The sequence below is a fragment of the Poeciliopsis prolifica genome, unplaced genomic scaffold (genome assembly GCF_027474105.1).
Source record: "Poeciliopsis prolifica strain line A6 unplaced genomic scaffold, Auburn_PproV2 SCAFFOLD010, whole genome shotgun sequence".
NCBI lineage: Eukaryota > Metazoa > Chordata > Actinopteri > Cyprinodontiformes > Poeciliidae > Poeciliopsis > Poeciliopsis prolifica.
Genome location: NW_026562385.1, coordinates 10,395,823 through 10,410,458, shown reverse-complemented (window position 1 = coordinate 10,410,458; position 14,636 = coordinate 10,395,823). Strand labels below are relative to the sequence as shown.

The 14,636-nt window shown below is 42.8% G+C and overlaps 2 protein-coding genes across 2 annotated transcripts; one reads left to right on the top strand and one right to left on the bottom strand.

Annotated features, from left to right (window-relative positions):
- Positions 1-2,345: 2,345 nt before the first annotated feature.
- aanat1 (arylalkylamine N-acetyltransferase 1) lies at positions 2,346-6,360 on the bottom strand. Its single transcript, XM_055035538.1, has 4 exons — positions 6,301-6,360; positions 5,597-5,871; positions 4,617-4,771; positions 2,346-3,859 (listed from the first exon to the last, which is right to left on the bottom strand). Exons 2-4 carry the CDS (start codon positions 5,751-5,753, stop codon positions 3,491-3,493), a joined length of 681 nt encoding a protein of 226 aa, XP_054891513.1. The 5' UTR covers positions 5,754-5,871; positions 6,301-6,360; the 3' UTR covers positions 2,346-3,490.
- A 902-nt stretch (positions 6,361-7,262) lies between these two features.
- LOC129363384 (WW domain-binding protein 11) lies at positions 7,263-14,498 on the top strand. The gene is made up of 12 exons (XM_055035473.1): positions 7,263-7,438; positions 8,773-8,858; positions 8,977-9,008; positions 9,082-9,175; positions 9,265-9,461; positions 9,652-9,785; positions 11,047-11,201; positions 11,326-11,502; positions 11,586-11,711; positions 12,258-12,539; positions 12,621-12,806; positions 13,496-14,498. The coding sequence occupies exons 2-12, from the start codon at positions 8,795-8,797 to the stop codon at positions 14,116-14,118; spliced, it is 2,070 nt and encodes a 689-aa protein (XP_054891448.1). The 5' UTR covers positions 7,263-7,438; positions 8,773-8,794; the 3' UTR covers positions 14,119-14,498.
- Positions 14,499-14,636: the final 138 nt, after the last annotated feature.

Sequence of the window (14,636 nt, the reverse complement as noted above, 5' to 3'; positions counted from 1 at the left end):
AAACAGCCTAAGCTCCAGGAAGCTGCGGGCGTCCCATCACAGTCTTGTTTTCGATATCAATATGAGGGCTCTTTCTTCCTTCCTTCCTTCCCTCCTTCCTTCCAGGAACGACTCGCTCCGTATGACAGTGACTCATCCTCTTCCTCCGGAGCTGCTGACCTCCAGGTGAAATTCCTGCACTTCATGTATGCGGCTTGTAAACTGAGGCGACTCACAGGGCTTGGAGTCACAGGATTAAGGGTACAGATTAAATGTGTCTCACGCATGCTAAGGACAAACTAATAAAGCGACGCTTTGGCAATTGCAGCGAAATTCGACCCACTGACCCTCGAGCTTCGCCTCAGCGTGTCTACGCGCATCTGCAAATGAGCGCTGCAAAAAGTACTTAACCTTAGTGAGGTCTGATACGCTTCGCTGTATCCTGATCATATTTGTTATTACTGGAGGAAGTGTGTAAAAGATTCCCATCTGACCCCTCAGAGAGGGTTCAGAGTGATAGTGGCTGGGCTGTCCGTCTGCCAGATTACCTGATGACTGCAAGGACTTTGTGGGATTATTACCTATGAGCCTGTCTGGAGGCTGAAGTGACCCCACACTGTGTACAGAGGGGGGGTGGAGGGTTAAAGGATAATAGTTGGTCATCTCCAGTGAAGCCAACACAGCTTGGCTTCACTGGAGCCAAGCTGTGTTCATATTTTGTAATATTTTCCTCTTTCTTTCCGTTGCCATTCATGAAACCAAAATGGCGACACTGAAGGTTTCTTGTTCTGATTGTCATGACAGATGCACAACGATGGCGGCAAAAAGCCTTCTGAAAGGCCTGGGGTGCGACGGCATCGCAGATGCACAAATTATTTCCTTTGACTGAACTCGAGCTTGACTGACGCACATAATAAACGACTGCTGCTTTTTGTGTTTTGGTTGATTATTGTTGTTTTGATTGAAACGCGGCGCTGACGACACAAAAAGGGAGCGTCTGTGTTTCGGTGGCCCTCAATTACAGCACAAAAGACGAAGCTGATGACTCCAGTAAAGATAATTACGCCAACACCATTTCTGCTATTAACAGTGGCATAATTCAGTAAAAAAAAAAAAACCTTCTGTAGATCGCCCTTGTTAAAATGCACAACAGAGTATTGTTTTCAATCCGTAAAGAGTATGATATCTAATGCGACTTAGCATCTTTGAACTAAAACTTTGTTAAAACTGGAGAAAAAAAGGGGCATGGAGTCAAAAATCAATGACGAAAAAAAGCTACATGTCCACTCCATTATTTTTCCCCGTTTCTACTTTTTGCACATGCCAAAAGGTTCCAGGACAATCAAACTGATTTTACCCGACAGAAACTAAGAGGTTGCAAATGCAAAACACAGCTTTAAAATTATTCCATTTATTGATGGTTAAAAAAAAAACACTCTTCAAACCAAGGAGAAAAGTAACCACACTCCGCATTAAACCATGAACGGTGATGAAACTGGTGGTGGTAGTTTTTGTAGGACTTTGTAGAAAGCAGTTTAATGCCACTGGCCACCTCATCCCTGTTTACTGTGACCTGTAGCCTCGCGACCTCCAGTGAACCACAGCGAGGCCGTCATCCACAAGTTACAGAAAAATACAGCCTGGCAAACCTTCCCAGGAAAGGTCAGTCGACCAAGAAAAAACCAAAAACAAACCCTGTTTGTCCTTCAGTGGAAACGGAGCTGCTCACCCGTCCGTGTTAGAACATTATGACCTGAGTGTGGGACTGTGTCACGGATTAAAGCGTGAAGCTCCACACAGAGACAGCTGAGGGCGACGCTGAACAGAAATCACTAGCAGCTTTTGACTTCATCGGTGAGGACACTTGTGAGATTTTATTTTGACCAAAAGAAAGCGGAATGTCTTTGACAATATAGAATTTATACATATAAATCTTTTTGTTCACGTTTGTGTAGCTGCGGCGGAAACAAAAGTCGGGGCGATCAAAACCTGCAGTGTACATGCAGGTTTATGTCAGGTCACCGCAGGCTAACGGATGAGTAGAACTAAATCCCCGGACGTTTACAACGGCTAAAGCCTCCATAGTAGAGCAGCAGGGGCTGGAGGAACTGAAGTTGCGAGGCTAAGGCCTGATGACTGACGTCAGCTCGTAGTGTGGGAAGCACTGGAAGGTGCTAATCAGGAAACGGCTTAGAGCCGCTTCACGTTACACCAGGTATAGACACAGCTTTGGTTCAAGTCAACACTTGGTTTATTGTGTACATAGTGAGATAATCCACACAGTTCTGGAGAATGGGATTCAGTGAAAAGCTTGAGAATAAATCAGAATATCACATGTGAATTGAACACGTGAAGACGACAGAGAATACTGATTCACTTTTCTTTATTTTAGATTCAAAACATTGTGTTCGAACAGCGTCAGCCTAAAGCAGAGCTGAATTTTGCAAGTAGGAATAACAGGCAGGTTTTTGGTTGAATAAAGGTGGGCAGATTGATACAAAAATATCAATGATTTTGAAACAGTCTGTATCAGTATCAGTGCCAGAATTGATATCTGTGATACTGGCCCAGTGTTTATCTGGTATCGGATACCAAAACCTATGTGATATTCTATGAATAACAAAAATATAAATAAATAGATAAATAGCACAACACGGGTCAGCTTATGTTCTTCTTTCTAAAATGCATTCTCTATTATTTTCCTGTTTGGCCAGAGGAGGCAGCCAAGAGCCCGGAAAGTTTTAGGGGCACCCAACTTTAGAAAAGTTTTATTGGGGCTTCCTCTAATTGAACCTTTTAAGTTTATTTAAATTGCGTAACCCTTCACGTTCGCCATCCCGTTCCACTGTGAGCCAGATTTGGTGCCATCCAAACATTCAAGGACATCCTAAAAGTCTTTCAGCGACCTTGCTCTGACTGAAAAGCTATTTGTTTTGAGTCTCGACAGTCTCTCAGCTTGGATGTAGTTCGAGTCTCTGCACAACATGCTGGTCGAACACAGGTTGGGTGTTGGGATCGTCGAGACTCAGGCAGCTTTAGTGAGAGCTGAAACAGCAGCAGGGCAAGACGTCAAGTAAAGCGCTCTGTTCTTTATTCTGTGTGAGGTCTGGTGCTGGGAAAGTGGACAGATCACAAAGATCCAAGAACTGATCACCCTGTCCATCTTTTCCCTCTTAGGATAAAGTTTAGTGTTAAACTTTAGAATTAGGTGATAAAATTATTTCCTACCTGGTTCTAAGAGGTTGATTTCTAAATAAATTCTGAGTCCTGAGGAATATGCAGAATCCTCAGTGACTTCCCTCAGTACAATGTACAGAGCTCTGTGTAAAAGAAAAGTACTGGTGCTTACTGATATAATCTAATGTAACTCAACTTTCTTACATATTGTTACAAGACAAGGAGTCGGCCCCCAAATAAAACTCTGCTCATGGCCTCACACAACCTTGGAACGGCTCTGTCCGAGTGCCTGATGTCAGCAAGAAAAAAACCACAACAACAACCAAAAGCAGAGTCATAAATCGACTTGCTCATCAGTCTTTGTCTGAGGAAGAGTCAGCGGATGCTGGGGGAATCGGATGGCCTCGCTGTTGCGGCGCATGTACGCGTGGCCGCTGATCGGGTACCACATCTCGGTGAAGGTGAGGTTGGCCACGGTGATGGCGCAGCGGCCCAGGACCTTGAAGCCCGACTTGCGGTAGAAGGGAATGAGGAAGTCCTCGCACATCAGCACGGCTCGGCGCACGTTGGGCAGGCAGCGCAGGTACTGCAGGTAGCGCCACATCAGAATGGGGCCTTTGCCCTGCTGCCTAAAGGTGCGGTGGACCGCCAAGATGTGGATGTGGACGGTGGAGCCACAGGGCTTGTGGAGGGTCAGCGCATCCTGGAGGAGGAAGGGACGAAAAGGGAAACATTTTTAGGTTGTCTTCACACCTGATTGAAATTTTCTGCTGGTGCGGTTTTGCTTTCACACTGCCCTGTGCCAAACAGTCCAAACTAATTGAAAAACCTGTTCCCCTCCTCGCCTGCAGTGGCACTGCACCAAGACTTCCGAAAGGAGATGACACAAAAACCTCAGAAGAAGACATCAGCCCAACTTCCTTCTTCATGAAATGTAACCAAAAGTGGAACCTTGTCAGATTTTAACGGCTGTAGGATTTATTTTTTGTCTTTAGAAAAAGACTACAAACCATTTTTCACCACTCGCGCTCGACTCTTGCATTTGTTTTTTCGGTTGTGTTTACCCAGAATGCCCTGCGCTATGGTCTGCTTCCTGCTTTTGTCTGCTTGCGTTCACATATCCATTAAACTGCGCCTTAGACTTTACTCTAAACTAGACCTGGGTATTTAGGCAGACTACAGTTTGCTGTTTCGGTCCGCATCAGACCAAAAAAAAAGCAAACAACAAGCAAATCAAACTTTGAAGACAAATGGACTAGAGTTCAGTTAAAGCAGACTAAAGCTAAAACTGCTCAGTTTTAGCTTTAGAGAAAGTTGACATTCTAGAATGAATCCCTTAACAAACCCCTCCTGCTAAAACTGCGAACAACACTCCAGTCGCCCCCTATGATTTAACCGCTCCGGGTGGTGAGCCATGTCATCATAAACCACAGCGGGCCGGAGACCTAAGAATGTCTTACTGAGGTGAGCCTGTCCTGGTCCCACAGAGATCCGATGATGAACGCCACCAGGCGGCCCTCTTCGAACCAGCCCATCGACAGCTCCGGACACAACGTGAGGAAATGACGCACCTCATCCAGGTGCAGCGGGCACTCCCCGGACACCGAGATGAAAGCTGGAAAAATCACCATCACGATTTAGCACGGATTTCAAAACCACACAGTTCATCATGCATAATATTTTAAAGGTGGTAATTTTATACAGTTCTACAAAATAAAGTTAGGACGCCAAAATTGATTTTATGCAACTATAGAGGACACAACCATTTCAATTTCTATCCTACGGAAGACCAAAAGTGCCAGAAATTAATGTATGAACAAAATGTTAAGTAATTAATAAACAATATTTTTAAGCATTGTGACTGTCGAAATACAACCATCAATTTTTTAAATTGATTTCTATTAGATTTTTACTTGATAAACAAAAAAAATAGATGCATTAAAAATAAGTATATTTCAATGTTTCAACAATTTAACTGCATACATAATTAATTGTATGCAAAAAATAATACATAAAACAATGTCATTCATTGCTAAAAGCACATGCGAGTACATATCTTCTTTAATTGCTTATTGAATTTGCAAATTTATTTACTCTATTAATTGAAGTCGGTGGGCGGGGATAACTGGTTTGGAAAAGGTAATTAGTCGACAGTTAACCAGTAAGATGTGAGTTTATTAAAAGCCAAAAAGACAGTTTGACTGATTTTATTAAATAATTTATAGAATAAATTATTTATATATATACATATATAGAGATTTTTTTAAAGGCTTCTATAATTTTACATATTTCAAAGATTTAGTATTCTTCATAAAATACCCACAATTCTTTAAGAAATTAATTAAGTCATTCATTTATGTTTTTTTTTGTTAGGTTTTATTACAAATAATCACAGGCAGAATAATGTAATTTCTAAAGTGTGAGTTTGTGGCCCACTCACCCTCCCTCTCGATCTCAAACACGCTGATGGCGTCCTGCGTGTTGAGCGGCCGCACCTCGCTGGCCGGCAGCGTGTGTCTCCGCTGGATGCCGGGCGAAACCGAAGGAGAAGTCTGCATTGGCTTGATGAAAGGCTGGGCGCCCACAACAGACATCATACGAGTCAGAGCTCCCTGTCCTCCAGAGGAATCAGAGCTTTTCTATCCTTTTTCTCTTTGTGTGTGTGTGTGGGTGTGTGTTACCAGTCTCCCCCAGTCCCCGCTGCAGCAGGGGGCCCTGTAAGGAGAAGTGAATGGTCAGCGTGGGTATTTATGGAGAAGCTCAGCCTGGATGATTCACAGGCTGATTTGCATTTGAATCTTTGCAGAATGAATGAAAGTCATAAATAAATACAAAAAAACAAACAAAAACAAAAAATTAAAAAAAATCAGAGCCCTGCAATTAATGGTGATTAGAGAGGGGACGATAATTACTTAATAACTGACTCCCGGCCTATTTATAACAGCTGTGGGATTGAAGTTTTAAACAGTTCTGCACTGCAATTAAAATATCTCGCAGGCAATAAACGCTTCTTTTTTCTTTTTTTTTTACACTGTATGTCAGATTTATTGCCTGCAAGCAGATTTATTGCCTGTTTGTGTTTATGCAAACAGAATATACACATAACTTCCCCACAAAGCAACACCGAGGCCCAAAGACACTTACCAGAGAGGAGAAAGGTGCCGAGGAATAGCAGAGGAGGTCGTGAAGAGGTCTGCTCCTGTGTCTCTCCTGTCTCCACAGACGTCTCTCTTCATTATGGGCTGATTATTACTATGAGTCACGTGATGGAGGATTACTGGAGTTGTTTCCATAACTCGGCAGCATTAGGCCCTTTATCTCCTCCCTGACGGAGCGCATAAAGCTCTGCAGGTGTCAAGAGAAAACACCTGCAGAAGTAGGTGATCAATAAGTTGTATTTTTGACTTATTGGCAAAATTAATTAATAAATAACAGTCATAGGATATATGGTGAAAAAATGAAGAATGAGGTTATTATGTATAATTATCATGAGAATTGATCAAAGTTTCATGTTTCCACCAACACTGTAAACTCAATAGACATCCCGTTATTTCCAAAAAAGCAATAAAAATCATACCATATTCAATACTATGTAACACTGGTCATTAACATTATCCAAACAATTATTAGTTACTTTGATTTGACTACTTAGACTCGAGGAAAATAGTGGAATAAACACATATTGGACGTATTGGCTGTCGTGTTCGTGTTTTTCTGTAGAGTTTCATTACGTGAACTTTGAACCATAGCAACAGCCTGACCGGAAACGAGCGGCTTAGGATATTTCATTTTTATTAAATATCTTTAGGCTGCTACACAGAAGCACCTCCTTAAACAAGACTGACTTGATGGTATTGTAGTTACCCCTTCTGGCTGCTAGAGGGCAGAACCTAGAATTTGCAAAGGATAATATGACTATCGAGACAGATATATAAACATATTTAGAGACTAGATTCTATGTTTGATATATAATGAGTATACAATATTTATTATCTCTTGAATAATAACATGTTTTTGAACACTAAATACAAACAAAAGCCTAAAGAATCCAAAATAACAGTCACGTTTTTACTTTTTCTTCGTTTTGGTGACGTCAGAGTCGCCTTTCCGCTCCTGCACGCAGCAGCAAACATGGCGGACGGCTAACACATTCGTTGTTTTAAAATAAGTCCTGGGTGGGGATTTTATCTTTAGGAGCACAAACAGCAACTCGTCCCGTGCTGAGTGTATCCGGAGGGCTGCCTAAACCTCGCCGCGGCCTGTATTTCTTTTCTAAAGAAAGGTAAAACAGGCGAAGCTTCCCGTGTTACTGCTGTTGATGCTAACGCGGGTTTAGCTTCAGGTGCATGCTAACACGACCACCTGCGAGTTCTGAGTTACTATAGAGTTTAAGTCCGTGAAGCTAATTGTTTTGAAAGTGTATGTGTTGTCTTGTCTCACCTGCACTGAGCCGTAGAGTCATGTAATGTTAACGTAAGAAGTAGTCTTGGCTAACCTGTTAGCCGACAGTGGCTAACTGCCACAAGACGTACAGCGATATTTTTCACTTTTATCAATGAGTCAAACTAAACAATAGTGCAGTGATTATTTTGCTTGGCGAAACTGTTGTTTTGTAATTCTTCATTGCATTCACACGATGTTAAATGCTATTAGCCACGACAAGAAGAGATGTTTTAATTTTCTAATAAATCCATATGTCCTTGAAACGCTCAACAATCTCGCATGAAAATTAAATTTGTTTCGCTGGCTAAAATTTCACTGTAATAGTTGCTTTATGAAAATAGCTAGAAGAGTGTTTTATATACACTAGTCAAGAACGAGTTATGTCAGAAATAACTACAACGATCTAATTTCCTTTGAAGTGTAAAATCACTTATAATTCCTACTGCAGCTACAATATTCAAAAATATTGAATGCTACATTTGTAATATGCCATTTATTGATTTTATTTTTCACTTTGCTGTGGTGCCACGAGTTGTTTATATAGCAATATTATATGTGCCTAGCCTTTGTTACATTTATTAAACACATGCTGTTAGTTGATGCAATTATGGACCAGAAATGGTGGGAATTCTTTGTTTGGAAACATTTAGCGATTGGAAAAAAAAATTATATTTTTTTATTTGGCATTTGACTTGCGGGTCGCAGCCAGTTGAGGAACAATTGGGTAATTCCCATTTGGCCTCTAAATCGCTTCACCTCAAGTCAAAAAGTCAAGCTTGTTGCAGCAGAAAATGTAAAAATAGCCTTCCGCCTCTGGTTGTTTGACGTTGTAAACTTAAAGCAAATGTTCTGGTTAAATCCTAAAACGTAGTTATCCAACTTTGTTCAGGGTTGGATAGAGAAGTACTTAAAAACATTAACGGATTGTTTGTCTAATTGGCCTTGGGTAAATTAAATCCTAACAAAACAAAATAATAAAAGTTTTTTAGGCTTATTCGACTTGCGGTATCAAAAATTCTCTGTTTCCTCGAAGCCCAAATGCTCACAAATCCATCAAATGAAGCAAAAACACCAGCTGCCAAGCCACAGATAGCTACACATGTTAAAAGCGCTTACATTTAAAAAAAAAAAAAGTTGCATTGTGAACTTTATGTAACATTTTTTGCAACTAAGGTGAAGGAGACGCACCGTAAAAATGGGGCGACGTTCCACTTCCTCCACCAAGAGTGGGAAGTTTATGAATCCCACCGACCAGGCTAGTAAGTATGAGCCTGTAAACAAAGCCACTGACCTGTTCAGCAACACCAGAACGACATTTTTCCGTACCAGTAAGTTAATGTGGGTGCATTAACTGTATATTTTCCCCCTGCTTTCCAGGAAAGGAGGCCAGAAAAAGGGAGTTAAAAAAGGTAAACGCACAACATTCGCTTAAATCTAGCAGTTGTTTTATTGAGACGCTGACATGGTGGATTCGTTTGACAGAACAAGAAGCAGAGGATGATGGTGAGAGCAGCTGTGCTGAAGATGAAAGATCCCAGACAAATCATCAGAGACATGGAAAAGCTGGATGAGATGGGTGAGAAGAGGGATTAAAAGTCAATATTGTTTGATATAGTTGAATCAATTTTTTCTAATGCCTCTTTATCTTTTTTTTTTTTTTTTAAGAGTTCAACCCCGTTCAGCAGCCCTTGCTGAACGAGAAGGTGCTGAGGGACAAGCGGAAGAAGTTACGGGAGACGTTTGAACGCATCGTCCATCTGTACGAGAGGGAGAACCCTGAAACCTACAAGGAGCTGCGCAAACTGGAGCTGGAGTACGAGACCAAGCGAGGGCAGCTGGCTCTTTACTTTGACTCGGTCAAGGTGTGACCCGACCCTTGTTCTCATTTCTGTCTGAAGTTTTCTCAACCTGATGGTTACGTTTTCCTAAAACAGCTTTTTGTGGTGTTTTTTTTTTTTTCTGTTCAATCCATTCCAGCTAATTTAAAGTCGACAATTATTCTGCCCCTGTATCCTGTGAGCTTCCTAACTTTAGATACGCATTGTTTTCCAGAACGCGGAGTCAGTGGAAGTGGACAGCATTCCTTTACCCGACATGCCTCACGCCCCATCCAACATTCACATCCAGGACATCCCGTTACCGAGGGCTCAGCCTCCGTCCATCCTCAAGAAGACCTCGGCGTTTGGGTGGGCTCCGTTTGTTAACGCTTTCTGCAGAGCATCATTGTGCTTCGTCAACGGGCAAAACAGAGATTCAGAGATTATGGAAATTCATTTCAGTCCATTTGTCATATCAATTAGTTGATATGATAAGTTCACTTTGAAACGGACAACATAACTGGAAATAAGGAAAGCTAGTGAACAAAAATCAGACTTGCATTGTAACTAGTCATATTCACTCGAGTAACTTATTGGAAAAACATGGAGGATAATTTTTACTTTCCCTTGAGTCATTTTATTATGAATTATCTCTATTCTTATTTCAGTAAAACTTCTGAGTAACTTCAGCGAATGAAGAACAAGCTTGTTTAAACCAAAAATTCACCTTGTTTTGGTTTTATACATTTTATATTTATATTTGGAAAAATTCTACTTCCCCAAACAGCAAAATTTATTGTTTTAATTTGGGTCCATAAAAATACCCAAATTTCCACATTGCACTTTGGTCCCTCTGATGACGTCATTTTCAAATATTAAATTATTGTGTGCACCAGTTATTCAGTGCTTGAATTGCAGTTTTACCAAATACTTTTTTACTCTTATTTGATAAAAGGTTTGGGTACTCTGTCTGACATCAGTACTCTAAACAAATCCAGTAAAATTTTCTCTTTAAAATATCTAGAATTTTGAAAAGAAAAGCTATCATTTAGCCAAACTATATAATCAGAGACCATATATCAAATGAACATCTATTTAAATAAAATGAGAGAAGAAAGAAAAATATTTCTAGAATTGATCAGGGATTCAAAATAAAAGCAAAGTGGAAAAAAAACATGCATTCCACATGGACAAAATAGAAAATGTACATTGATTTATTTTTCTAATGCATAATTATTGATATTTATAGTCCTTATTTCCATGATAAAGCCTATCCAAATAGGACCACTAGGGGGCAGCGTTACGCCAAGCCATCCTCCAGCCAGGTAGTGTTTAAGGTGACAGATAAAATTTGACGTGTCAGATGCTTTGCTTTTCTCCTTGCAGAACTTTCTGTCAAGATTTGTTAAACAAAGGAAGTCTTGTAAAGGAGTGGGAGCTTTTGGTAAAAAAGACAAAACCAAAACAATTATCGTAATTTCACTTAAAGTTGATTCTCCAAAGCCTGGACTCGGTGGTGCTGAATATAAATGCTCATCTCACGTTTTAGGTTTTTATTTGCAGGAAGGCGTCTTCATGATGCCACTAACTTTGCAGCAGCAGTCATTCTGTTTTCCCCCGAATGTTAAAGCAAACCGACGACCGGACCTGGATTGACGTCAATCCCCAGTGTCCCTCGTTTACCCCCTGGGAAGAAACCACCCGGACCCCCACCGGGGCCCCCGCCGCCGCAGGTTTTGGCGCTGTACGGCATCCCGTCTCGACAAATCTATGGCGCCGACACAGGTGACATTCAAACCGTTTTCTTGACTCACTAATCAAACTTAGTTTTTTGTCGCTGCATTTCATCTCTCCATTTGTTTTTTTTTTGTTGTTGTTGTTTTTCCCCCCCCCTCATCTGTTGGCGTAGACCCGTCCATCCCTGGGCTGGACTCTGCCGGGGACCTGGGGCGGGACCGGGACAGCGGCAGTGACAGCGACCGGGACGACGCGGACGATGACAGCGACTCGGAGGAGGACAGCGAGGAAGACGGAGACGAAGGCGCGGACGGCGACCGCGACGAGGACAGGAGCGAGAGACACACCGGTGAATAGCGCCGGAAACGTCCGGCACCTTGGAGGCTCTTCTCTCACTCATAAACTTACCGTGTGGACGTCCACCCCCTGCAGGTCGCAGCGTGCGTTTTGCAGATCTCGCAGCCGCCGAGTCCCGGGATGGAAAGAGGAAGAAGAAACGAGTGGTGAAGAAGACGAAGGCTATCACTCCCCTGCAGGCCATGATGTTAAGGATGGCAGGTACGCTCCATCACTGCATCGTTACTGATGGAGGAGCAGAAAAAAATCTGTTCTACAGAGAATCGCAATTCCTAGTCCTGGGAATTCTGAATAGGTTCAGAATGCTTAAAAATGCATTTCTTATTTTTGAAAAATTATATTTTGAATAATTGTTTATATTTTATTTCAGAAAAAGCCATGTAGCTAAGCCAACCCAGCTTAAGTTAATGTTTTATTCATAAATATATTTTTGTTTTAAAATAAACTGATGAAATTTGATGCAGTTTGTAACATTATAGAATTGGTTTCAATAAATGTTCTGTTTGTTTGTAAAATAAATAATAAATCTTGAAGTCACTCAGAGCACAAAGCATAACATTATACTGATTTGCCTTTATGAATTGGGCACATTGTCACAGATACTCAAATTTTTTTCAGTATGGTGACCGATGTGGACATGGCCCAGATTTTAATATTGAATCGGAGCATCTCTAATCGTTACTACATGTACTTATTTATTTTCTAACGTAAAAAAGTTCTGCATTCTGTTTCTTTCTTTATCTTCAGGTCAGTCCATTCCTGAGGAAGAGGAGGAAGAGGAAGTAGAGGAAGAATACACGGACGAGTCAGACGGCTCCGACACTGAGGACCGGGGCCCGCCAGGGGACCCCCAGTCCCATGTCATGCCCAACCAGCGCCTGCCCCCTCCTCCTGGGGCAGTGGCGCAGCAGGGACATCCCCCCATGCAGGGCCCACCAATGACCGGGCCCCCGCCTCTCGGACCTCCGCCGGCTCCTCCAATGAGACCCCCCGGTCCGCCCTCTGGCCCGCCCCCTGCGCCACCTCCAGGTTGGTTTGGTTCACCAGAAGAAGCTGGTTGTTGTTCAGTGTTCAGTGTATAACCCACAGGAAACGTTCTACCATTTCTAGGCGCCCCTCCGTTCTTGAGGCCTCCTGGGATGCCTGGAGGGATCCGGGGCCCAATGCCTCGTCTCCTGCCCCCTGGGCCACCACCCGGCCGACCGCCCGGCCCTCCTCCGGGCCCCCCGCCCATTCTCCCTCCAGGCCCTCCGCCGCGTGGACCACCTCCCAGACTACCACCCCCAGGACCACCAGGTACGGGCTATGTGGACATGTTCACCTCTTAAACTGTTTCACATCTTTCCATGGTACAGCAGAGAACTTCAGTGAGTTTTAGTTTGATTTTATGTGGTCGAGCAAGTACTTGGATAGTGGAAGGAAAAGAAACCCATTTTTCAATATTTCAACTTACAGAAAAAAATTGTACTCTGATGGTTGTGTATAAAAATTGTCTTCTATTAGTTGTTTTTGACAGTGAGCCATGGTAACTCTGGAGGAGCTGCAGAGATTCACAGATTAGCTGTGTTATTCTGTAAACGAGTCTTAAAGCTGCAGTATTCAGCCTTTGTAAAAAGTTTTATTTGTTAAAATTGTCACATTTTCCCTTCTTACTTAGTCTCGTTTCATACATAATTTGTGAAAAGATCAAGCTCCTTCGCTTCCTCCCAAAAACAGCCAATTAGCCAGGAGGCGGGTCTTAGTACTGCCAGTCAATTCTTAAACTTCATTAATAGGAATTTATTATGACAACTATAAATCTAAAGTCTTATAACCAATTTTTTTTTTATGACAAATGCCCACACCAACTGGCAAATATCACAATAAAACTTTTAAAGCTTGCCTAGCGTGAATACTTTTACACGACACTTTGACTTGCACACGTTTTCTGTACTTTTCTGTTTGTTTTTATTAAATTTTCATATTTTGTGTGTCTCTCCGCTTAGGTATCCCCCCTCCTCCTCCAAGAGCCGGAGGCCCCCCTCGCCCCATGGCGCCGCCCCTCTCCATGTTTCCTCCGCCTCTCAACTCCAACGTGCTCAGCGCCCCTCCCAACATCGTGCCGAGGCAGAAGGCCCCCGGCTCCGGCCAGGACGGCCAACAGAGCAGCATGCCGCCGCCGGCCATGCCCATGCGGCCTGGCGTCATGCAGATGCCGCCTCCGCCCGGCACGGCCGGCAGCCACCACCACACGGCCACCATCGAGAAAAGAGCCAACATCACCTCGGCGGCGGCCGGAGGCGCGGCGGGCGCCACCATCTCGGCCAAGCCTCAAATCATCAACCCCAAGGCGGAGGTCACCCGCTTCGTGCCGACGGCGCTGCGGGTGCGTAGGGACACGAGCGGGCCGATGCGGGGGCCTTCGACAGGGCACCTGGAGAAAGCGGGCGGGGTTGCGGCAGGACGGAGGGGAGACGACGGGATGGGAGGACAGTGGCAGAAACAGCAGGTGGCTGCTCCTATGGGGTTGGCCAACCCGTCGCAAATGGGTTCTGTTCCTCAGCCCAGCATGAAGACTAAAGACCAGGTTTATGAAGCATTCATGAGAGAAATGGAGGGACTTCTGTAAGAGTCTACAAACTACAGAAAAGCTTTTTTTTTTTCCATTTGCTGTGCAGAGTTGTAGTTGTACATTCAGTAATATAATTTCTGTCATGGAAAGAAAAAAAAACAACAATTTGGGCTACAACTTTAGCATAATAAATTTGATCCTAAGCGTGTATTAAAACATTTCCATTGGCGGTTAACTGAACACTATGCTCTGCACGGCATTGTTTTGTCTGTTTTTACTTTTTAAGTCTGAAAATGTGCTTTTTTTTCCAGCGTTATTTGACCTCAGTGATGCAACTTTGTGTAATTGACTAGTTTTTTGTTTTGTGCGGCCAATCGTCTAAACATGAGTTGTGAAGCGGTTTGTCCTGCAGCCAAATAAAAATCGGCTCAAACATGTTTTGTCGTCATGTTGCTGCTGAGGAAGACAGAAGCAACGACTGGATGAAACTTCCTAAACTAAATCATTTTTTGTCGTTATTAAAAGTGTAAAAAAAAAATTAAAAAAAAAATCAAAGCTTCCTGATGTGGGAAATG